The sequence below is a fragment of the Callospermophilus lateralis genome, chromosome 16, assembly GCF_048772815.1.
Source record: "Callospermophilus lateralis isolate mCalLat2 chromosome 16, mCalLat2.hap1, whole genome shotgun sequence".
Taxonomy (NCBI): Eukaryota; Metazoa; Chordata; class Mammalia; order Rodentia; family Sciuridae; genus Callospermophilus; species Callospermophilus lateralis.
The window spans coordinates 37,227,744-37,253,085 of record NC_135320.1 but is presented as its reverse complement, the minus strand read 5'-3'; the positions used below and the strand labels follow the sequence as shown (position 1 = coordinate 37,253,085).

At 35.6% G+C, this 25,342-nt stretch overlaps 1 protein-coding gene across 1 annotated transcript in view; it reads right to left on the bottom strand.

The window, feature by feature from the left end:
- Positions 1–25,342, bottom strand: part of Zfhx4 (zinc finger homeobox 4) — a 179,509-nt gene that overhangs the window by 22,572 nt on the left and 131,595 nt on the right. Inside the window, exons 5-6 of the mRNA XM_076835975.1 lie at positions 10,590–10,658; positions 1,408–1,524 (exon numbers count right to left, since the gene is read on the bottom strand). Coding sequence (XP_076692090.1) covers positions 1,408–1,524; positions 10,590–10,658 — 186 coding nt within the window. The remainder of the gene's footprint in view (positions 1–1,407; positions 1,525–10,589; positions 10,659–25,342) is intronic.

Here is a 25,342-nt window from a genome sequence, read left to right as displayed (position 1 = left end):
CCAATCCTTTTCAAATAAAGTTTAGATAGTACTACCCTTGACATTAACTGATCACTAGGTTCTTCAAATTCCTTGTCAATAGCCTCAGGAGGCAGCCTGCTACTATACAGATATGGCATCTTTTCAGAGATTTTGCTTTAGGCTCAATACCAACCTTAGATCCTCTTTGTTTAAATCAAATTAGAATCATATGTTAGATACCACATCCTAGAAGCAAATAACAAAGGCACTTTTCTCCCTGGACTCCTCTGAGACATTTAGTATTAAAAGGTGAGGGTGGGGGAGTAGGGAGCCACTTTAGATCATTTTTGAATGGCATGTAAAACTTAGACATGAAGAGATGGAATTACAAATATAGGATAATTCAGATTTAAATAAACTTGTATGTAAAAAATGATACATTTGGCTCAACCCAATATCTTCATAGTGAATACAAGCTCCTTTATATGCAGCTGTCACTAGAATTCAAGGAAAAGATAGATGACTACCTGAAACTAATAGGCTTGAACCCGTTTCAGCACTTCTTCTGCTTCAATGAGTCCAACATAATAAAACTAGGTATAGCGTGCAGCAAAAGTAGCCAATGTAATATTCATTGCGACCATAGATTTCCATCTCATACATACAAAGCATGGATGAAGCCATATATTTGCCAAATCAAACACAGAAAAAGCCTTAGGTATCTACACCAGATGCTGGCCTAGGGTTTGTTTGTGCACAAGTAAATGTCATGACACGAAGGTTTGTTTTCAAAGACAGTAGCTTTCATTACCGGGATTTGTCTATTCTGGAAGATCAAAATTACCCAGCACCTAATCCCTTTTCAATGATATTTCCTCTTTCTTAGGCTGAATCATCTGTAAACTTTTTCACTGGATTTTGTTTGAAATGCTTCAAATAGATGCCCTTAAAAAGGGCAAATTCCTGAGTGTAGGTTGAAAAAAAGAGGAAAAATAGCACTTATTTTTAGGGTTACATGGTTTGGGCAGGGGTACATATGACTGAATGACAAAATTCAAGGGATATCTAATCCTATGCTTATGAAAAATTAATATGCCATCAGAGGAATCACAAGTATAGCTAAGATTAATGAAAGGCGCTTAAAAAATTACAAGCACACAAACTGATTTGATTAAAAAATAATCTCACTGGTTGTCCTGTAATATTCTTCAACTTATCCACATCTATTCTGTCAGATGGTTATGATTAAAAATAGGTCAATGGGAGGCTACTGATAGAAATCACATGCAAAATGCACATGCAATGAATAGTAGTAGGAATGTTCAGACAGTTTAAAATGAATAAAAGCTTTTAATAAGCTTGGTGGGGGGGGGAGTGAAGGAAGGGCTGATTGCAGCGAATGGAGGGGCAGAGGAAAATGAAAGGTGAAAGAGTGGAGTATCTCACCAGAATCTTTATGGGAGCTCTTGCCTTCGCCATTGTCTCTCTCACTTGTGTCTTTCTCATCATCCTCGGCCACTGCTGGGGGCTTAATAGCTCCTTCTATCTCCTCACTTTGTTCTTCTGTTAAGAAATGAGACCAGTGAATACAATTGAAGAAGAAAGAAGAAAAAAACCTAAAACACACACTAAAATAAACTTGGTGGCCACGTTAGAACTTTATTCATGAATTGTCTGTAGCTATTCCTACTCAAAAGAGAGAACATACATTTATGCAAAAGTCCATATTAGAACATGTTGACTGTACCCATGCAATTTTTTATCTAAAATAACTACATTTTTAATCCACTGAGAGCCTGCATCTATACTGAAAAAAATGAAGAAAGAAAGAAATCATTTTTAGTATAATTTGATATAGTTTAAGCTGAAAAGATGAAAAAAAATGGTGGAAGGCATTTCTGTACTTTTAACAGTAGAACTTTCTAACAACATGGACCTTGTTCCATGAACTTGAATAGGTGTCAGAACAAATCAGATTCTTAGCAAAAATTCTTAGTGAAATAATGTGGTAACAATGGGTTAAATAAAAGACAGGTATTACTCCTTCCTTCAGATACCAGACCTCAGAGGAATTCTGTGAAATTTTGGTAGAGGAAGAGTTTGAAGCTTCAGTTATAGTGGGGGGTTTTGTATTTTTTTTTTAAATAGGGGAAACTATATAGGGCCTAGGACATAACAAGGTATACTTCTATGACAACCACATCACCCCACACCTCATTCACGGGTTCACACCAGCTAGATTACATGGAAATCCTCATAGTAACTCAAACCTATTTAATTATTCTGTAAATCTTAGCTATGCCACTGCTGGTGGATTAATCTGTTTATGCAGTTAGCCTCTATGCTGGGGCTGTGCAGCACTAATCCGTGAAAGGCCCACTGTTCTCTTTCATCCTGCGATCATTTGTCTCTCAGTGTGCTGATGTCACATTTTAATGAATTTTTAGCAATCTGAGTAATGCCAGATAACCAGGCTCTCAACTCCCCACAGCATGGCATGCTGTTTTCATTGCAGCACAAAAAATAAAAATCATATTCCCCGGTTCAGGTACGAATTACATAAATTAGGAGAAGAAGGTAAAATGGGATTTGAAGCACTAGGCTGCTCAATTTCATAAAATCTTTAATGACCATATAAATTAACCCTGGAAAGGCAAAAGGTCATCGACACACATTTGCATACACTCTTCTATTTGCTTTTGATAAGCACAGCTTTTATGCAGAGAACATGATACAATTAACCCTTCAATAACCATACAAAACGCTGCTACGGACATTTTAAGTGTCAAGCATTAACTGAAAATTACACACTGAATACAATTTTCATTGCAAATGCTATAGTGATTGAAAGGGGAAATCGTGGCCCTCTCCACACCCCATGTTTTATTAATAACATTCTGACAGCAGAATGAAATATCCACTGTCATATGTAGCAGCTGAGCACAAAAAAAAAAAATTATATTTAGTGCCTCACTTGCCAGCCATGCTCTGCAACTGTGTGAGTAGGAAAACAACAGAGGGAAAACCGTTCTGGGCTCCATAGGAAACTCCAAAAAGCTAAAGGGAAAACAAGGACATTTAATACATTCAAATAAGAGTTTGGTTCAACTGTGAGTCCTCCAAGGCACCATAGGAATCCATTTATTCTATTTTTGCACTTTGCACAAAAGCAGAGGGGAGACCCCGATGAAGGTCATCAGTCATCTGAGGGCTTGGGGGAAGCTTCCCTTTCAGGCAAAAACACATGGAGATTTTACTATAAGAAGATAAAGAATCTTTTCTGGTTCTCTCCTGCTTTCACCCATCAGTGGCCATCAGTTACTGATCCAACACAGGATCCCTCCTTCCAGCACTGGCTGGACTGGTGGGTATGGTGGTCCAGACAAAGCTGGAAGGCTGTGGTTCTGTCAGGCCCACAAATGTGGTATGATATCCAGAGTCAGGCCCGTGACAATTTCTTTTCAACTATTGTGGTGAAGGGATGCAAGACTTATTTGAGAAGATTTACTGGACTTTTCCCCCAGGGCTGGAAAATGAAGTGTCAGAGTGCTACTGAGTGTCCTTATCTTGAGGGGACATAAAATTGTAAGGGCTATCGCAACTCACATTAATAAAACATTGTGTGTCAGGAGAAGAAAAAAGAAAATTATGAAGGCACTAAAAGAAAAGCTACAGTATAATCTGGGTCTCATCAGACAGATTTTGCAAGGTCCTCTTCTTCATTTTCTGGTATGTGTTTTAAGTGTGAGAGAAATTCCCAGACATGTTCTTCTATACATCACTGTGGTGTCTGACCTCCGCCTGACCCTGGCAACAGTTTGAGAAATCTGAATGTGAACAAAGACTCTGTGTCCGCAGCAGGGAAAGATTGTGGGATAGACTCTCCCCATCAACTTAATCGCAAACAGCAGTTCTGAGGCCATAACTTTGCCCGGCTCCTCCAAGCCACAACTCATAACCCTCAGAGGTGGATTTGCCTGCAATGCCTCTGCTTCTGTGACTTTTTTTTTTTTTCCTCTCTCTCTCTTTTTGGTTCTTCCTTTGAAGTAGGCAGGCAATTAGCTGTAATGCTCAAGCAATTCAGACCTGTTTTGTGGTTTAGAAGGCGAAAGCTGTTTATTACAGGTAGGCTCTTTGGAGCCATAAGAACTTTGCAAATTTTTAATCATGCAAAAAATAATCACAAAGTAACTTATACACACCATAAAGTTTCATATAAGTCAGAACAAAAGGTCACTTTCATTCTCAAAGAGAGTTTTAGAAATAAATTTGACATTCATTATATAAACAGATTTTAGAGTCATGAGAATTAACGTGAAGAAACCACTTTCTCTGGAAAAACCTATAGGTTTAGATTTGGGGTCAGGGGAGGGAGCAGCTACATTCTAATTTCCAAGTACCACATTTCCTCCATTGTAAAATACCATAAAATGTTAGATGTTTTACAGGGGAAAAATATATGATATTAAATGTCTTAAACTCCTTAGAACTGAAGGTATAAAAACATTACATAAGATTCCAAAATAAAGATGCTAAAGCAGTCTTCATTTTCATCACTGTCTCTAAACTGTTACATACAATAATAAATGAAAGTATTATAGCATTTCGTAGTACTGATGCATTCACGGAATGTGTATTATTAATTATCCTTTGCTTCACGGAATATAAAAAATAAAATCTATGTTTGTATCTTACTTAAGCACAAATGTGCATTAGGTTCCACTAGAATTTCCCAATTTTCAGACAAATGATATTTTCATTTTTAAATGTTACAGGATAATAGAAAGAAGACAAAATACTGTAGTCTTATATTACAGAAGTATGGTACAATTACCTTCCCCCGGCATTTTTAACATGCCTGAAATGATCATCTTATGTTACTCTACACCCACACACTAACTATATTTAAAAGAGAAGTTTTTGAATGACTAGCTTAGAATATTTCATTTGAACAACAAAAAAATGATTGGAAAACCACTTTCAATTTATCCTACAAAATCATAATATACAATTTCTAAGCAAATCTACTTCAATGAGATTCCTCTCATCTAAGGCCAGCCAATTGTGTTCATTTCCCTGTTTCAGTATTCAGTTGGGTTTGGGAACCCTCATTCTGAGTTTTCTAAGAAATACTGTGCAATTTTTAAAATTTTTCAATTCACACATAATAATTGTACATATTTATAGGGTAAGATGTGATAATTTGATACATGTGTAGTGATATACTTTTTTCATGTATAACATGTAATGATCAAATCAGGGTAATTAGCATTTCTGTCTCCATAAACATTTATAATTTCTTTGAGTTGGGAAACTTCAAACTCTTATAGTGTTTGCAAAATATATTCTAAATTGTTGTAAATGATAATCACCCCACTGTGCTACAGAACATGAAAACTTATTCCTGTCTAACTGCATTTTGGAACTCATTGTCCAACTTCCCCCCAACCCTTCTCTCCTACAATTCTGAGTCTCTAGCAAACCCTATTCCATTCTTTAAGATGAACTTTTTGAGCTTTCATATGAGTGAAAACACACAGCATACTTTCAAAGCCTATGGAAATGATCATGTAAAAGAGAAATCGAGGATGGTCACTTAAATGTCTTCAGTTTTATATATAGAGCATCTCTATTCAAGATAACTGGCTTGTGAGAATTTTCTCCTGGACTTTTCCAAGGTCCCTTTGTTCAGTTTTTCTCCATTCAAATCTACCCTCTATATTTTCTACTTAAATCTGACTCCTCTACTTAAAGTATTCAGTGACCCCTATCACATAAAAAGAGAATGCTCTTTCTGTGCAAAGCAAGAATACCTCTGCCCTCGTTTACACCCATCTCTCTTTATTTCATAACAAGCAACTAATATGCAAACTTTAGAACATCAGAATCACCTGGAGGACATGTTAAAACCAATTGCTGGGCCCCACCTGTAAAGTTTCTAATTTAGTAAGTTGAGAGTAAGACTTCTGAACTTGCAACTCTAACAAGACACCAGGTCATGCTGATGCTTCTCGTACAGCTCATGTTTTGTGAGCACTGTGGAACCAACATCCATCTGTTCATAATGTCCTCTCTCTCCCTATACTTATCATTATATTTCCTATCTTATCTAGAACAACTTTTCTTTATAGCATAACTCCCACTTTTTTCCCTTCATGACCACCTTGGGAAATATCAGTTTCAAGATCTGGAAAAATAGAGTTAGTAATACCTACTCCATATGCTTATTATGAGATAAAGTATAAAAATAAGTCAACACAGAGCCTAGCATAAAATAAATACTAAAAATGATCATTGTATTGATACTAGTACTGTTCATTGTTTTCTGGAACAAAAAGTCTTTTCTGAACTTCAAACTAAGATTATTGTTTTGGGGTAAGTTTTTTTTTTCTTTCCTGTACATTGATGTCAAACAATCAAACAATGTACCTATATAATAGTATATGGAAATTATCTTAATAGTTCTGCTTTGCCTTAATAGGTAAACATTTTCTGAAAACAGTGATGTATTCATCTTTGTGCAAGAAGCACCTTGAACAGTGCTTGGAAAATAGTAGTCCTTTGATATACTTTAGTTAGAATGTTAAATTAAATTTAGGAAGCAAAATTAGGGGAAGAAAGAGTGTAGTCCTAACTCTACCCCATTCCTCTATTGCCCTTCAATAAAACTTAAAAGGGTGTTTATTTTCTCTCTGAAAAATCACACTCATCATTCAGCTCTCTCTAAATGTATGTGTGTAGCTTCTGTTTTCTAAGTACTTTTCTCAAAGTCACTAATGACCTCCATGCTATAAAATCTTAAGGTCACTTCTCTGCATCTTACTTAACTTACTTTCATCAATGGATGTTGCTACCCTTTATCTCTGGCAAAAAGCACCTCTCTTGGATTTCCTTGTATTAGACTACTATGGTTTCATCCTACTTCTCTAGAAGTTCACTCTAAAAGTTTACTTTTGGTAGGGACTCACTATTTCATTAAATACCAAATGTCAAGCACCTCCCCCGTTGGTACCAAGCCCTCTTCCTTATGTATATTATCTCTTTATCTGATTTCATCTAGTTCTATAGATTTAAATTACATTATCTACATACACATTGATGTCTAACAGGTACAGAAAACTCAATATGTTCAAATCAGAGTTCTTCAACGTAACGTACCTCACTCCATTTTTCTCCCAACTTCATCTTTTCAGTTAATGATGCCACCATCCACCACAAGCCATTCTGGACTCTTCTCTTTCCCAATCACATGCATTACATCCATCAACAAGTCCTTGGAAGGACTTCTACTTCCAAAATATTTAGTTCATACTGCATTCATTTACTTTACATTTCCCTTGTCAGTATCGTTAGCAACTTATCTGTATTACTGTAATGGTCTCACAAATAAGTAAGACTGACTCTTGCTTTCCCATAACTTATTCCGTAAAGCTAAGGAAAATCAACCTGCTCTTCTGGCACCCTTTATTATTACACTTAGTATAATACATCAACTCCTCACTATGGATGGAATGATTAGGCCCTTGCCTACTTTTCGTACCACATTGGATGTTGCTGGTCCTCCACTCTCTAATATTCCTTCCTCCTAGCCTTCCTTCTCTTCCTGAAATATAACCAACTTCTTCCTACCTTTGTAGGAATATGTTTTCCCAGACTCCTTGCATAATTGGCCCATGCTCCTTATTCAGGATTCAAGTAACCTGTCACTTCCTAAAAGAACCTGTCTGACCATTGCTACTAAAGTAGAGCATCACCTGTCACTCAGGATAAGGATCCTCAGAGTTGGGCAGGATTCACCATCACCTGCAGGGCTTGTAAAACCCGATACTAGATCTCACTCCCAGTGTTTCTGATTTAGGTCATGGGTGGGCCCAGGAATATGTTCTGTGAAAAGTTCCCAGGTTATGCTGATACTGTCTATGAGAGGAGTACACCTTAAGAATCTCTGCTCTGGTATATCACCTCTTTCACATCCTTTACCATAATTATTGCAGTCTAAAAATTCCTTGTTGTTTATTTATCTAGAAGTGTCACTTAATATAAGGGTCACTGATATACCTTATTCATAATGTGTGCCCAGAAGTCCCACGCACAAAGAAGGAACTCATCAACATTTTAAGTAAAACTGACAGCTGCTAGTTTAATTATTTGGGTAAGTATATCAATGGCCTGATGTCATAAATTGAGATGCAGAAAAGTAGAAATGATTTTGCAGAAAGGAATTCAGTTTGGAATTTGTATTTGACTTCTCTCTAGAACATATAGATGAAAACAATCAGAAGGCATAGACAGATCTAAATCTAAAACTTCTCAGAGATTGAGGTGAGAATGACAGTTTTAGTGTCTTTGTTTAGAAAACATTAAAGAAATGTATTGATGGGGACTTGTCTCTTTTTAACTTAATGTTTTTGTTGTAAGTCTTGTTTTTGCCATATTGTGCAAAAAGTCATTAATAAAACCTTCATGAATTTGAGGTGGAGGGAGGGAGACTGAGTTTATATTATTGTATCTTAAATGTGCTATCTAGTTTTGTAGGGGGAAATAACATACAGCATTTAAAAAAATATTCATGAGACATGCACAGGTAAACTAAGCTTCACCTGGAAGCTGAAATTTTTAAAGAGGGATTCCTAACTACATAGTAAAGGGATTTTTTCATGTGCAAAGCCTTTTTTAAAAAGTATTTCAATATACCATCATGGATGCAAAGGACTTTTTGTAATAATATAGCACATTATTATTCCAATTGTATAAATCTGGCAACCGAGGTCAAATTTATATAGCAGAAACAAATGAGGTGTGTTATATCAACATGGGTGAATTTCCTCTTAAGTTACCTAAATGTAATGCAGCTAAGGAAGTGCAACTGCCATTTTTAACATATACATGTACACATGCAAAGCACAGAGAATCATGAATGTGTTGACATGGCTACAAAATTCCAATGACTCCATTAACTACTGAAAATAATCTCTGGATTATTGAAAGATATTTTATATAAAACAGATCATTTAGGTGAAATTTCACAGCTTAAGAAATGTAGATGAGAGAAATTACAAAACAGGAGTTAATCTTTAAGAAGCTAGAGACACATGCAAAAAAATGAATCTAGACACAGATATTACATCCTTCAATGGAATTAATTCAAGATGAATAGTAGACCTAAATGCAAAACACAAAACTTTAAAATTCTTGAAAGATAAAAAAAATAAAATCTAAATGACTTTTTGTTTGATGACAACTTTTTGGATAACATAACAAACACATGACCCATGAAAGAAGGAACTGGTAAACTTGACTTAATTAAATTTTTTTACTTTATGAAAGACACTGCCTAGGTAATTATAAAACAAGCCACAGCTTGGAAAAATATATTTGCAAAATACATATCCAAGAAAAAAATTATCAAAATGTAAAATATTAAAACTCAGACTTTTATTAAGATATAGAATATTCGACATCAATAGTAAGAAAACAAACAACTCAATTAAAAGTGGGTAAAATCCTTAAGATAAATCTCACCAAAAAAGATATGCAGATGATGAATGAATATATGAAAAGATGCTGTCAAGGAAAGGCAAGTAAAAACAATAAAATACCACTGTACACCTATTAGAAAGGCCAGAATCCTGAACACTCACATCAAATACTGGTGACAGAAATCTCATTCACTGCTGGTGGAAATGCAAAATGCTAAAAACCACTTTGGAATAGTTTGATAGTTTCTTATAATACTGAACCTACTCTTAGCATGTGATCCAGAAATTGTGCTCCCTGAAATTTGCCCAAAGGAACTGAAAATTTATGCCTCCACAAAAACCTGCATTCAGATATTTATAATAACTTTATTTACAGTTGCCAAAACTCAGAAGCAATCAATATGCTCTTAAATGAGTGGACAAATTAACTCAACTATCCATACAAAGAAGTATTATTCATTGATTTAAAAAAATCAGCTATTAAGCTATGAAAAGACATGGAATATACTTAAATGCACATTACTAAGTGAAAAAAGCCAATCCAGAAAGGATACATACATTATGATTTCATATATATTACATTCTGGAAATATGATGGACACAGTTGAGGATCAGGGGTAACCACAGGGTGAAGTAGGGGGATAGGCAAGAAAGAAATAATGAATAATTTGCATACAGGATTTTTAGGGCAGTGAAACCATTCTACATGCTATCTTAATGATGGATACATACCATTAAAATATTGTCCAAACTCATAAAATGTACAACACCAAGAATGAACCCTAATGTAAACTATGATCTTTGGATGTTAATTATGTCAATACAGGTTCATCAATTATAAGAAATGTACCACTCAGGTATGGGATCGTGATAATGAGGGAGGCCATGCATGGTAGGGCATAGGAGATATATAAAATTTGTACCTTTCTCTTAATTTCACTGTGAACCTAAAACTCTAAAAATTGAAGTCATTTTGCATATGCTTCCAAATATAGATATATTTGATTTTGCTTTTTACTTATTTGTGTAAGAAATTTGATCATATATAATTATAGCAATTCTTGGGGACATTAATTAAAAAATTATAAGAGTAACAAATGTAACTCATTTAGAACAGGGCGAGGTTTTGAGAGAAAAGAAAATAATTACCTGAGGTTGCTCTCAATTGCTGCTCCGTAAGATCATCCTCACAGGTCCTGGCTCCCAAAGAGGCAGTTTCTGCAGAGGACATTAGAGCGGAAGGTAATCAGCATGCCATACCCAGCTCTTGTATCATAGCCAATATCACAAGAAACCCACTTTTGGCTAGCGGAAGTGGTAAGTTACCAGGTAAAGTTCAGATGAGTTGCTAGCATACATCATAGTGAGCAGAAGTTGAAAAATTGAGACCGGGGTGTGGTAGGTTTAGATTCAACTGTCAAATTTCAGCAGCACTGAACAAGTACACCAATATTGATAAAACTTGGGAACAGGAAAGCTTCATTCTGATTTTTACCTGTTGGCTATTTGACCAAGACTACATTAAAGGATTATGTACTTAATGATGATGGCATTTTACACAGATTATGAGTATTCTTTTACTTCTCTGACAAGGTACCCGAAAGGAAAGGAAAATCCATATATGGCAGCTGATGTGAGAGGCAAAGCAAAAATCAGGGAGTTGAGGGGAAACCCAAAGAATCAGTCCAAGTCATCACTAGATTCACATCTTTATTCTGATTTTGTATTTGAGCTCCAGAGTGAAAGTGCCAACAATATCCTGGTTTGCCAAACTCAACCCAAACACAGATCATTAATTTCACCTAACTGTGGTCTTCCTTTTTGTCCCCTGTTGTGGGGAAATTAGTTATTAAAAATAGCTACATTTCAGAAATTGCCTTTAATATTTCATTCTTTCTCCATAATGAATTATAATCATATGAAGTAGATTCCATTTTACAAGGCTTCCCATTAACGTTGTCTATTTTTTTCTGCCATTTTTTTCCCTGACAATTTCCATAGTCTCTACAACATCCCACCTGTCTCAAATTCCTAACCTTTCTAATCTAATACCTCATCAACATCTCAGGAGTTATCTTAAGAATCTTAAGTACAAAGCCCACTTCCTGTATTTTCTCATTTACTTAGTTCTCTAAGCCTCCATTCCCACATTTTTAAAATGAAGACATATGTATAAAAATAGTCAATAAGAGCAAAACATTAAAAAATAAAAGCACAATGTGATATAGTCTTCAAAGTCATAAAAGGCCATAAAGTATCAAGATGTTTTTTTTTTTAAGTTGTTACACAATTCTTACACTGCCAAAGAGAATCATCATGTTTGTCTAATATTTTTAGGCAATAGCATCTCTGGTTGATTCTGAAGGCTTTAATTAAACAAATAATTAACCTTGAAAATAGAAGTGCACAACAAGGCACTATTATTGCATTTACTAATTGTTTTTCCTGCTGTGTACAAAACCTTTGGCCTTTGGTGGTAATCTATTTTAAAACAATACAATCATAATAAACAGGGCTCAGCCCAAATGCACACACCAAATAATGTTTACTTATAAATAAATCTTAAATTAATCTTGAAAGGAAGAATTTATCCTTAGTCCTTGATTATAAATCCAGGAGTAACTTCCAAATAGTTGGCAGCCTTGATGTACATCCAACATGTCACTCAAGAAGCCTACCTACTTCCTCTTGGCAAATAAGCATAACTTTAAGCCTTGATCACTGTTGTCCCTTTAATTAAGTTAAAGTGTCCCCCTTTAACCTTCTTTTTTTTTTCCCTCAAAACCAAAGTGCTCCTCAGCCAATTATCTTACATATATGTTTCAGCATTTATACTGATACATTATCATAAGTTTATATAGGATCAATCTGTATTTCCCCAATAAATTGTGAATTCCTTAAGAGCAGCCTTTCATCTTCCCAGAGTCTCAAATAAGGACAGAGGAAAGCATACGAAATTCACTAGGACACGTTTATTCAAAAAATACCTACATTATATATCCTGAAACAGATGAGCCTCATGATACGAATTTATAAAATCTTCCCCAAGCCCTGGGACTCTAAATTCAAAGCACTGTCAATTATGCTAAACACAGATAATAATCCCTGTTACATACATCAATGTGTGCATGTGTGTGTGTGTGTGTGTGTGTGTGTATGTGTGTGTGTGTATAACCATTTTTTCTGATCATTCCTAGCAGAAAAATAAGTATAGTTTATCCAAGAATACTTTCCCTTCCATTCCTACTTCAGTGTTATCATATGGGCTTCTCCAAAATAGATACAGTGCTACTAACTGAATTTGGCCAAATGACTGCTGCCCCCTTGAAGATTTATTAAAAATAAAAATGTCAAAGAATAAAAAAATTATTGAGTTTGTTTCCTGACTAGTATTCTGATGAGCTGTTTGTAAGAAACAATTATGTGATCCTCAAAATAAACTCATGAGGCAGTTATTAATCTTTACAAAACAGGAAACTTGGCCTTAAAGAGATGGGTAACTTGTCCCAGGTCATAAAATTAGAAATTGATAGAGCTTGAAATGAAATTCTTGTCTGTCTGATCTAAAAAAGCTGAGAAATTTTAAATGTGTCCAATTGTAATACCACAATACTTGGGAGCCCATAAAGGTTTTCCTAGGCTCAGCAAAGGCTAGAAACATAGTGAGAAGAAGAAAAAGAAGGGAAGGGAAGAGAAGGGAGGGGAGGAGAGAGGAAAGGAGGGGAGGGGAGGAGAAGGGAAGAAAGGGAGAGGAGGAGGAAAGGCAGACAGGCAGGCAGAGAAGAAACTTTTCACCAATCCTATGAAAAAATCTGATATTTCATAACACATTCACATTCCTTGAATAGAAAAATAAAGCAAATAATAGTTTGGTGTCACGTTAAAAATCATTTCATTTGATAGTGATTTAGGGAAATGCACAAAATGTCAAAATAAGAAACTGCTACTTAATATTACAAATTAGGTCCTGCGGCGCTTGGAGACTACTCCAAGAAGAGCTACTTGTGCAAATAATTTCATAAAGGAATTTATTTCAGAGTGCCCCAGAATTCATTTTAGAGCCTCAACCATGTTGCTCCCTTTATACAAATGATAATAAATATTTTAATTAAGGAGCTTTTAACTTATCAAACAAACTGATTAATCTATACTTTTCTGCCTGTGTAAAATGAAATGTTTAAAACCTAATAATGATACATAGCATCATGCAATATTTCACTCTAATAATTGCTGTGTAATAACAAAACTGACTGATGTTAACAGGATCTGTCTCTTTTGCTGGTGATTTAATTAGGTTACTAATTTGTGTTCTCTAGCCCTGACCTTTTTTGTTTAATATTATTTAAAAATAATACCATTGACTTAGATTATCCAGTATTCTATTCTACCCTGTCAATTTGGTGATGATCACACGTTTGAAAATGGTACCAAATTACTCCATTTTTATTAACACAATGAGATAATAATCAGCAGACCTTTCTGGGGAATGGGGTATTGATCATCACAATCATCATCAACACTGTGCAGAGTATCTGCTCTGTGCCAGATTCTGATGCATCATGACACCCCAACCAAGTGATGCAGCTATGCTTTGAGGTCATACTCTCATTTCAGGGGAGTTTTTCTTAACCACAATGATATACTAAACCATATTTTTAAAATCCTAAATGTAGCTTTCCTTTTTTTTAGTGGTACCAGGGATTGAACCCAGGGCCTTGTGCATGCAAGGCAGGCACTCTACCAACTGAGCTATATCTCCAACCCCATATACCTTTCCTTTAAATTCTGTAATTATTTCTTGTGTTAATTTTTCTTATCTGGCCCAAACTTTGCTTTTCCCTGAGACTAACCCACAGGTCTATATTGGCAAAGATGGATCATAATGTCTAGAAGTCTAGGGTTCCTAGTCCTTTATCTTGTGGGACGAAAGTTCTTACAACTCTCTCTCATTGCCTTGCCCTGCCATATCTGCTTCACTTTTTATCTTTCCCTTTCATTTATGAATGATATTTATTCTGGAAAATAAACAGATAACTTTTAGGCACTTAATCATCAAGTTCTATCAAATATTTTCCTCCCTGACAGCTGCAACAACAATTTTAAAAAACTAAAATCAATAGAAATCTTATGGTCAGAAAACGATCTAGAATTTAAATTCTTAACAGTCTAGATATAAAAAGATTTGGAAATAAATCTAACCTGCACTTGATGACAGCAACAGCATGTGCTTTGTATATTCTTATCAACAAAATTTGAAACGCAAAGTGTGGTCACAATTGAAATTTTAAAAATAATGAGTGGATGTTCAGGTATAGTATTGAGAGTACAAGTAGTCTTCTATGATCTGCATTTTGTCTTTCTGCAGTCACAACAGTCTGAAAATGTTAAATAGAAAATTCCAGAAATAAATAATTCATGTGTTGTAAACCATGTACAGTTCTGAGTTACATGATGAAATCTCAAGTCATCCCACACTGTCCCACCCACTGTATGAATCAGCCCCCTGTCTAGTATATCCACGCTCTATGTGCTACCTGAACATTAGTCATTTCTGGGTTATCAGATTGACTGTCAAGCTATTCCAGTGCTTGTGGTCAAAAAGTCTTACTTCACTTAATAATGGCCTAATAGTGCAGAGTAGGGATGCTGGCAGTTTGGATGTGCCAAAGAGAAGACATAAAGTGTTTCCTTTAAGTGAACAGGTAAGAGTTCTTAATAAAAGAAGAAAAAATTGTATGCTAATTTTGCTAAGAGCTACATTAAGTTACTCATCTCCTATTGTACCTAATATATAAATTAAACTTTACCATAGGTATGTATATGTGGGAAACAATGATATACACAGGGCCCAATACTATTTGTAGTTTCATGCCTACCATGGAGGTCTGTGGAACATATCTCTGCAGATAAGGGAGAAGTACTACATCTGCCTTCAAAACTTCCACCGCTCACCCCTTCTCTTGATTTACTATTACATTAAGCAATAAAGTATATCACTGTTCTTACAAAAATTTGTAGCACATTAAAAGAAACAAGAGCCAACAAACTGAGTAAATATTAAGCGAAGCGGTCTAACAGAATAAAGAGAAAGAAAAACATTTTCTGTTGTCATCACTCACATTTTGAAATCCATCTTTCTGTATCCATGGTGAGAAGCTCAATTCTAAATCGCTTTTTAAAATTGGAGAATAAAACTACATTCTAAAACTGAGTCTGCAAGTTTCGAACAACTTTCGCTCTATAACCCATCCAGCCACCACCCGTCTCCCCCTCCTTCATTTTTGGAGCTTCTCCAGACTCTACAGAGCTATGTGACTCATTGTAAAAGGATATTTTAAAGACTGTGAATACAAGAAAAGATATTTGCATCTCTCTAATTTTCAAATAATAAGTTACCATTTGTTGGAAACCTGTTAGGTGCTAGGCATGAAACATGAATTTCCTACTCAATCCACACAGTAATCTATAACAGAAACATCATTGCTTTTATGGAAGAGATGAGGCATCAAAGCTCAGACAGTTTAAGTAATTTTTTCCAAAGGCAGAGAGCAACAGAGGGAGGGTTTGGATGAGTCAGTCTGATTCTGAAGCTCTGAACTTCCCCCCTGGACAGTGCTGCCTCCAGGCAGCCCCCAAGGAGTCCTTGGTCAGGAAGCCAGAGAACTGAATATTTTTTCCTCCTAAAAAAACAGCTCAGACTCTTTCAGAGCAAATTCATCATAACAAGATTAATATTTAGAAGAATACTTGAATTCAGCATTTATTACTATCTTGGTAGCTTTACACTTTAACAAAGACCTCTGAACTTGCTTAGGCATTGCAAAAGTGAAGTCAGTGTTCAGATAAAGCAAGTTTACAATGAAAAATGGTTTCAAGTGGTCTTCTCCATCCTTTTCCTATGTGTATACAAAGAGTGCTCTTCTAAAAAGCTGAGCAACTCAGCATGCTACCAAATGGTTTTGAGTAACCAAGCAACATCATCTTTGTTGACCTGCAGTGCTTTCTCTTAAATTATTTCTTCTAGGCAGTAATAGATTGAAGTGCATTGGATGCTCCAGTGTCAATTATCTGAATGGGGCTGGATTTGTAATTTTTTATTTTCTGGAAAAGTAAAGCTACTTTGCCCTGCCCTGTCTGGTTTTACGCAGAAGTTATTTTTATATAGTAAAGGAGCAGTATCTCCTGGGGCTTCCTAGGCCTGGAATGTGTGATCACTTTTTTCTGCTTCTTGAATCATCTGTGACCTCAGTGTAATGGGGCCTCAAAGAAATTTAATAAGTTCTCAATATCAATTAGTTTCAAAAAATTACTCCTACATCTTCTTAATGTCTTATATTTTAGAGAGCTCTTACCGAAACATAGTCTTTCTTAAATTTACTAATTCCTAATACATTTTCTCACATAAGATTGTTTCATTTGATTACTTTAAAATTAAAAGATCGAACTACCATGATGATAATTTGAGCATAATATTGCATTCACATCTCTCAAGGAATTGGGCAGTTTCTCATATTTAAGTCCTTATGGAATTCATCACAATGTCTATATGGTCTGGAACAATTTTCATTCCTTAACCTAATGTTTATAGGTTGTTCATCTACATAATAAGCAGGTCTCCTCCCTGAACTCACCTCTGCTCTACTCAGTAAGGGCTGTTGTTCATGTTGAACCCTAGCCAGTTACTTCAACTTTTTTCTTCCTATCTCAGAGCTAGCTTTTTCTTTTCTTTCTTTTTTTTCTTTTCTCTCTCTCTCTCTCTCTCTCTCTCTCTCTCTCTCTCTCTCATTGTAAGAACACTTAATATGAGATCTATCCTTTTAAATTTTTACATGTACAGTACAGTAGTGTTGACTACAGCTATAAAGGCTATATAGGTTTCTACAACTTACTCAGATGGCTTAACTGAAACTTTATACCCTCCAATTATTTGCTCTCACTCCTCCTACCCCCACTCCCTGACAAACACCATTCTACCCTTCTATTCTACCAGTTTGACTATTGCAGACACTTTGTGTATGTCGAATTAAGTTATGCTTCTTTTCACAAATGGCTTATTTCACTTAGCATGATGTTTTCAGGGTTTGTCCACATTGTCTCACACCGACTTTTTAATCCATTAAAGCCTCTATTTTCTATTCCACAGTTAGTAAATTTTCTACATAGCCACACTTAGTTAAAAGCTTTCAGAATTTTTTTAACAGAAAAGAAAACAAATGATTATTCAGGGGTACTTCTTTATCACTATTTCTTTTCACTCTTTTAAAGATTCTTTCAAAGATGTCATTGACCCTAGGGAAGTTGCCTTTCTTTGGTTCAATCATTTTATTGGGTTCCTGAAAGCTTCTGTAACTTCTCTCACTTAACATCTTCTTCCCCAAGATTCTGCACTGGTAGGTGCCTCCCTCTGAGCCTGAACTGTCCTAAAATGATGACAACTGAAGAGCCAAATCCATTTTGCAACTTTTAAAATATGTTTTCTGTAACCTGTAATTTCATGATTCCCAAAATTTTATTTCATTCTCATTTACACTATTTGGTCACATTCAGTGACATACCTAGAACCATTATCTATGAAGCCATCATCCGCGCTTGCTGTGGAGAACTGGAGAAAGTATACTCTGTGTTGAAATAATGGTTATGTTATGAAAAGTTTGAGAAAGCAAAGATAAAAGTAAATACATAAGTGTCATAAAATTGCCAATTTTGCCAGAGCAACCTGGCCCTCAGAAGCCAGGTGGTTTAAAGAAGTATTTCCTCAGGGGAACGTTGAATGCTCCTATGGATATATTTGTTGTAGGGAAAACCATGGGTTTAAGAACAAAATACACTTGACTTCAAATCACAGCTCAATCATTTTCTAGCTCTTTGAGATCAAACAAGTTACTTAACCTCTCTGAAATTCAGAATCCTATATAAGAAAATAGAAACAACAACAACAAAAAAAGGCCAAGATTTCAGGGTTGTAATGAAGTGTAAAGTCAATGAATATTAAGTGTGTAATACCATATAAGTAGTAGTTGTGCTTATGCACAATTCTCTGGCTTTGATCCATTCTGCTGAACACAACTTATTCCAAGAAAAGGCTACAGCAATTTGGTTATTAAGACATTTAAAATTACATTTATATGTACTATACTCTTTGTCCACCAGTGAAATTAGTGTTTTAGGCCAGTAAAAGATCACTACTATTTGTGTGAATATATTGTAAAGGGTAAATGCTAACAAGACTAAATACTAATATCCTAAGCAACATAATACGAAAGCTGTTTTAAGTCCTTAAGGAAATTTTATACATGCTTTAATGAAAGTGGTATGTGTACCAGTTGCAAAGACTGTTCAGCGACACTGGCTTGGCCCTGTGTAAACAATGAGAGAAGATGAAATCCGAAGGTAGTGGTATATAAGTAAGCCTTAGGTTTTCTCTTGCAAGAAGGACAATCCTCTCTTCCCTCACTCTAGACCACCACCACCCACCTTCCAGTAAGGTAAAAATTTGATGAGAAGCTATAAGTAATCTTAGAATATACAAGCAGTTTGGCAAATGTAGTTATCTAAAAAAAAAAAAAAAAAAAAAAACAACTCTAAAAAGCTCCATCTACACACACATGTTGGATTTGAGCAATTTTCTAGATTATTCCCTACACTGCAGTCACTTTAATCCTATGGCTTACAGAATATACCATTAAAGCAAAAAACTCTTTAAGTTTTTTCTAAATCAATTCATAGTGAACCCAGGATAATATTTTAGAGATTTCACAACGGCAATGTTAAGTGGGAAATATATGAAGTAAGAAATTTAATAAGGAGCTCTGGCTTGCATCTGTGGAAACTTAAACTGACTTGTTAATGTGTTCAAGCCAGTTTTCTCATCTATAAAATGGGGATAACAGTATCACCTCTCTTTGCCACCATACCTAGTCACCAGATGGAATCTAAGTTGTTGTCACCACCTCTCAGTAATCATGGAAAAGGAACAAGTACTATCTCTGTACAGTATTTTCTAAACATTTAAAGATTACATACACTGACATGGAGTATTTTCACTACGGCTTATAATAAAATACAATTATACATATGTGGCAAAAATTCTTGTTTTTCATATGCAGACTTATTTATTTTGTGATTTATGTATAACCAGGAAAATCTTCAGATGACTAGATAAATTCCTTTATCAACACTAAAATTGTTGAAATAAATTTGCCATTAGCCTACTATGTGAAAAAGCTTTTAAAATTTTATGTAAATAATCTTTGAGTTTTCATGGTTTGAAATTTTCTGCATCTCACCACATTGGAAAAAAAAATGTCAAATTTATATAGGTATGTTACACTTACGGCATTGACCTAGGTAATGATGTACACTACACTAGGGCATTGACCTAGGCAATGACGAATACAAACATAAGTGAAACACATCTGGAGAGGCAAAGGTAGTGAAAGTATGTGTAGCTCCAGAAAAGGAAGATCAGAATGACCTGGTTGGAGCCAAGAGTGAAATATGTACTATTGGAATCTCTTCTGGATTTTCAATACTTAATAAATCAATGAATCATTCATTAATGAGGAAGAGATTGATGAGATTTGGCACATGGCTTTCTTTGGACTGTATTAGAAGTAGAAAAAAAATTGTTTCTGAAAAATAGCCAATTTATTTTCTCCCTTGTGTGAATGCAAATGTTGGCAAAGGTCCCTGCATCTTGGCAAAGTGAGAGCTATAAGCAGGGGTGCAATAATCATACTTTCATCTTTGGGGTGCGGTTCAGAGGATGGAATACATACAGGGAGAGGAATTTTGTCACTAAAGTGTACGTGCACATGCGCGCACACATACACACACATATCACTAAAGCATCCACTATACTTCAATTTATTAATACCTAGAAAAAAGTCATGGAGATAGGAAAAAAATGCGTTCCAGTGGAGAGGAAAGGAATGTTAACTCTAAGATTGGAGAGAGAGAGAAAAGATGAGCTCAGTTTTGAATAGGAATTTGAATAGAGATGTTTATTAAACATATAAGTTGATGGAATCAGATCTTGGAAGGGAAGTGTGGGTTGGAGATGTTTGGAAGCAGCATTAACTAATGATTTGTGAGTAAATGAATTCTTCAGGAAGAACAAATCAAGTATGTAATATAAGGGCTGAGTGAAGATCTCTGAGGAACAAAAATTAATAAGCAAATGACAATGGAGGACACTAAAGGCTAAAGAAGATACTGACAAAGAACAAAGAGTGGGCACAGGACCCTGGGGTGGATGGCTAAGCAGTGGCCAAACGAAAACAACCTTTCCAGAAGCTTAAGATACAGTGTGAAATTATAGACAGAAGAAAAATACGGCCACTGGTGATCGTGTGAGATGAAAATGTTGTGGACCAATGAGGGAGTAGAGAAACTGGTGTATATTTCAAAGGAGAATTAGATAGGATGTGGCAATGGATTCAGTGAGAAAAGTGACAGAGAAAGAAGAATCAGGGATGATTCCAATGTTTTCAGTCCCCCAAATAAGAAAATGAATATGTCGTTTATTAGGATGAGAAAAAAAAAATGTAGGCAGGACAAATTAGAAAGGAAGAGAAGACTTGGAATCAATGGTTTTGAATACATTAGTTTGAGATCTTCTATTTATTTATGCAAGCAAATGCATCAAACAGGTAAGGGTTTGTGGTGGTGTGTGCCCATGAAGGGAGGAAGGGACAGAAACAGAAAAGGAGAGGGAAATAAGAGAGGAGGACAGGTGTACATGTAAGTGGCAGTATAAGCCCTTGAGGTCAGATGGGAAAAGGTCACCTAGAGAATAAGAACTCAAGGCAGCCTGAGATACACAACGCATGCCAGAGCTGGGCACTAAGAACACTCTGTCCTAGAGTGGAGAAGTGTTTTCATTTATTTATTTATTTAATTGACAATATGTGGAATTGCCAACACATGGTGACAATCATAATAAAGCACAACAGCATTGTTTTATCTTTGTTTGTTCTTCTTTCCTTCTTTCTTCTTCTTATTTTTTAAAATTTCCTAGAGGAACTGCATCCTCTTTATTGGCTGCTCTGGAGTGGGACACACTGACTACTCCCTCCTATATAAGGAAGGACCAGAGAAGAAGACTGAGCAAGAATATGGTGTGAAAAAAAAAAAAAATCAAACCCAAAAACAAAAGCAAGAGAGATGGGACATAGAAAGTCTAATGAACAAAGCATTTTATAAAGAAAGGAGAAGTCAACTTGTTAAAGGCTGCTGGTTGGTCTAGTTGAAGGTGAACAGGAATTGATCAATCATTTGCCATAGAGAATGCAGTTATGGTCTTTGAGCAGAACACCTTTTGTGGAGGAGACAGCAAACACCATCTGAACTTGCATATAAGAGGGAAAGAAGATGAAGGAAATGAAGAAGTCAATGTAGACAATTATCTGAGGAGTTTTGTGATTAAAAAAAAGGAATAAAAATATTTGAGTAGTATCTGAAGGTAGATTTACCATCATGAGAAGGTTTTACAGGTGAGGAATATATAGAACACTGGTAGAATAATGGGAATGATGTAGGGGCGAGGGAAAAATCAATGTAGACAAGAGTGAGGCAGTGACAGGTGTCATAGGATGGAGTTGGGTGTGGATTTCTGTAAAACAATGGGGGTAAGAAATTAATTATGCTAAAGACAATGGAATTGAGGTTATGGCTGATCACCTTCAGAGAAGAATATCACAATTATGACAAAAATTGGGGAGGAGAGTTGGGAGAGAAGAAAGGACAGAGGAGAGAGGAAAGAGGACCAGCACTAGTGAGTGACACAAAACAGGGTCCAGGAAAGAGGTTCAGAAAGCACAGTCCATTTGGTTTTCACAAAATGTTATGTGTTCAGATATCAGAAAGCCTTCCCCATGCCCACCTAGTCTGAGATTTTTTTTTTCCAAATTTCAGCAGAATCCTTGACTCCTCCTTTAATGCCCATGTTTAGTTGGTAAGTTTGTCTGTGGGTTTATTTTCAATGTACTTTCCTATTTCCCAACGTTATCACTGTGCTAGTCTCAATTCTATGTATTAATTGGCCTTGAATGAATGAGCTGTCTGCCTCCAGGTCCTCCTCAACATTATTTATCCCTCTTACATATGGCAGACCAGATTAACCTTTCTAAACACCTATTTAGGGATGCCATTTTTACCTTCAAGAGCTTTTGGAATCTTCTTATTTTCTGCTTCATCACATCTGAACTTATTGGCTCACCTTTAAAGCTTTCCAGAGTCTAGACTATCTTTTGCAGGAAATGGCGAGCTTTTGCTACTTTTGTAACTGGTTATTATTAGGTTCTCAGTTTCTCGCTGTCAAACAATGTTATCAATTTTTTTTTTAATCCCTAAGTCTGAACCATGCCATTCCCTCCCTCCTTCCTAAGGAGCATGCCAAAATAAATAAGTAAACAAGCAAACACACACACACACACACACACACACACACACACACACACTATAACAAATAAAAGTTTATTTATGTTCCTATCCTATTCATCTTCATGTCCTCATACCTTCTTCACTAGCTGTACAAATCCCCAGTTCCAACACTCCCCTAAACAGTACTGAATGTGCTGTCCCTCAAAATGTCCTAATTTACCTGGTTTAATGTGACAAATACATTCATTCTGTCTTCCAGGCAGCATATAAAGTTCTTGAGGGTGGGAGACTCACTCTTCTGTCCTTAAACTCCTAACCACACACTGCACACTGTGCATTCCTCTTGAGTAGTTTCTATAGTCAGTGATGGCAGCAGAGGGAGGAATCCTCCAGATAATACTGGAATTCGGATCTTTTTCTCCGCTTTATTTTGATTCTGATTCCAATTCCTTGCTCACCTATTCGTCACATTTGCTATTAGATGCAAACTTTTTTTTTCCCAAAAGTCAAAGAGTTTAAAATCCTATAATTAGTTTAAAGGAGGAGGCATGTTCTTTAAGGTTATATACCAGCTTTGTTAGAAATCCTTTCTCCTTTTCTTCCTCCTGTAAAACATTTAAATACCATAGAAATGAGTCGCCATGCACTGTTTTCTTTTCCCCAGTCCCTTCTTGTGATTGTTTTGTGAATGTGTAAGTCCTATGCATTTATTTATTTGAAGTCCAAACACATTCTTGCTTAAAACAAAAGCTGAAGAGGATGAAAAAAAGAGTACACAATTATTGCAAAATGGCAATAAAGTCATCTCCCTAAACTTCCCTTGAGAAACATGGTCAAGGAAGATCTGGCTGAGGGATGAAATAAACTGTCAACTTGACTTTTAATTTTATGAACTATGATGGTTTGGACAAGAAAATTCTTCAAAGGGTCAAAATCATTTCTATAAATGGGATGAAGACTAAGTGTGAAAGGACTGCTTATTAAAAAAGAATTGAGACTATGTACAAACCTGAATAATACTTTCTTAATTTCTCTTTTTATTTTTTTTCCTTTAAAGTGCTTTTTTTCGTGTAAGCAAAGAGATTGCTGTTAAAAATTATTTTATAGCCTTTAAAATGAAAACATTTGCCTATTAAATCTCTAGAGATCCACAATGGTCTATCTCTGAAGCAACATTTGGCCCCTGCTATTTCATTTCACTTCAGCTGAACTTTTATTTTATTTTTTTTACTGTTTTCTATCTACCTTGATTTGCCTAAACCCCCCATTTTCCATCTCTCTGTTTGTTTATATCTTATTAGAAATGTGTAATAGTAACAGTGTTTTGGGGGACTAGAAATAATGATAGACCTATAATTTTAATTCAGAACAAAAAAGACACTTAGATTAATTCTAAATGCTCACTCAACAACAATGGCCCTATTTGACTAGGAGATACTAGACAGCCTTCCTGTGCCTTCAAAATCCTTCATCTGAAGGAGGAGAGAAAAGAATCAACTGCCACTGTAAGGGGAAGTGATGTGCTTGTGATAGGAGCCAAAAGAAACACAGCAATTAACGTTGTGAAAGAAGGAATTATGAATGCAGTATATCTTATTTTTTATTGTGATATATTTTTTTAAAGTGGCTGGGAGACATATTTTGCAGACAAATGCTAAAACAAGGATAATGATCATCTTTTAAAACCCTCCACTCAACCTATGCATATAGCAGAATGTGATAAAAGTAAGTAGCAGGAGGCTGAACTAGGAATTCCAAGCTTGTGCTGTACTGTAAATTGTGTAAACCTGATTCATGAAACTTCTGGGAGCTGCTATTTCCTCAGATGTGAAACGAGGGGGTGGGCCTAGATGAGCTTTAAGGACTCTTTTGGCTTTCCCATTAACTGAACATCTGCAAATTATTTTTGTCAACTTATAAATTCTTGCTATAAGGTTGAAGCCTAGAGCTCTTAAAAATAGGACAACAATTCACCTTAACTCTAATATGTTAACTGTAAGTGCTGTGATCTGAATTTTTATGCCCTCCCAAATTCATATACTGAAATACCAGTCCTCAAGGTGAGAGGTGGGGACTCATTGCTCTTTGAAAAAAAAAAAAAAGACCACCGAAAGGTAGTTCATTCGTTCCACCACATGAGGACTCAGCAAGAAGGCACCACATCTGAAGAAAGAGGCCCTACAGACCTGGAGCTGTCCAGACCTTGCTTGATCTTGCATTTCCCAGTTTGCAGAACTGTGAGGAATAAATTTCGATTGTTGATAAACTACCCAGTTTGTGGCATTTTGTATAGCAAACCAAACAGGTGAAGACAGTAAAATTTATATTTAGTTTCACAAATTCCCTTTCATAGTTTTTGCCTTTGGTCCTTAATATTTGTATAATCCTTAACACTTTCTAAAATATGTTCATTTCGTTATCTTAAGTCTTCTGAGTAACTCCTCCACATATTAACCACACTCCAAAATACCTTTCATCACTCAGTTGCTAAGAAATACATCTTACAATATTCTCATTTG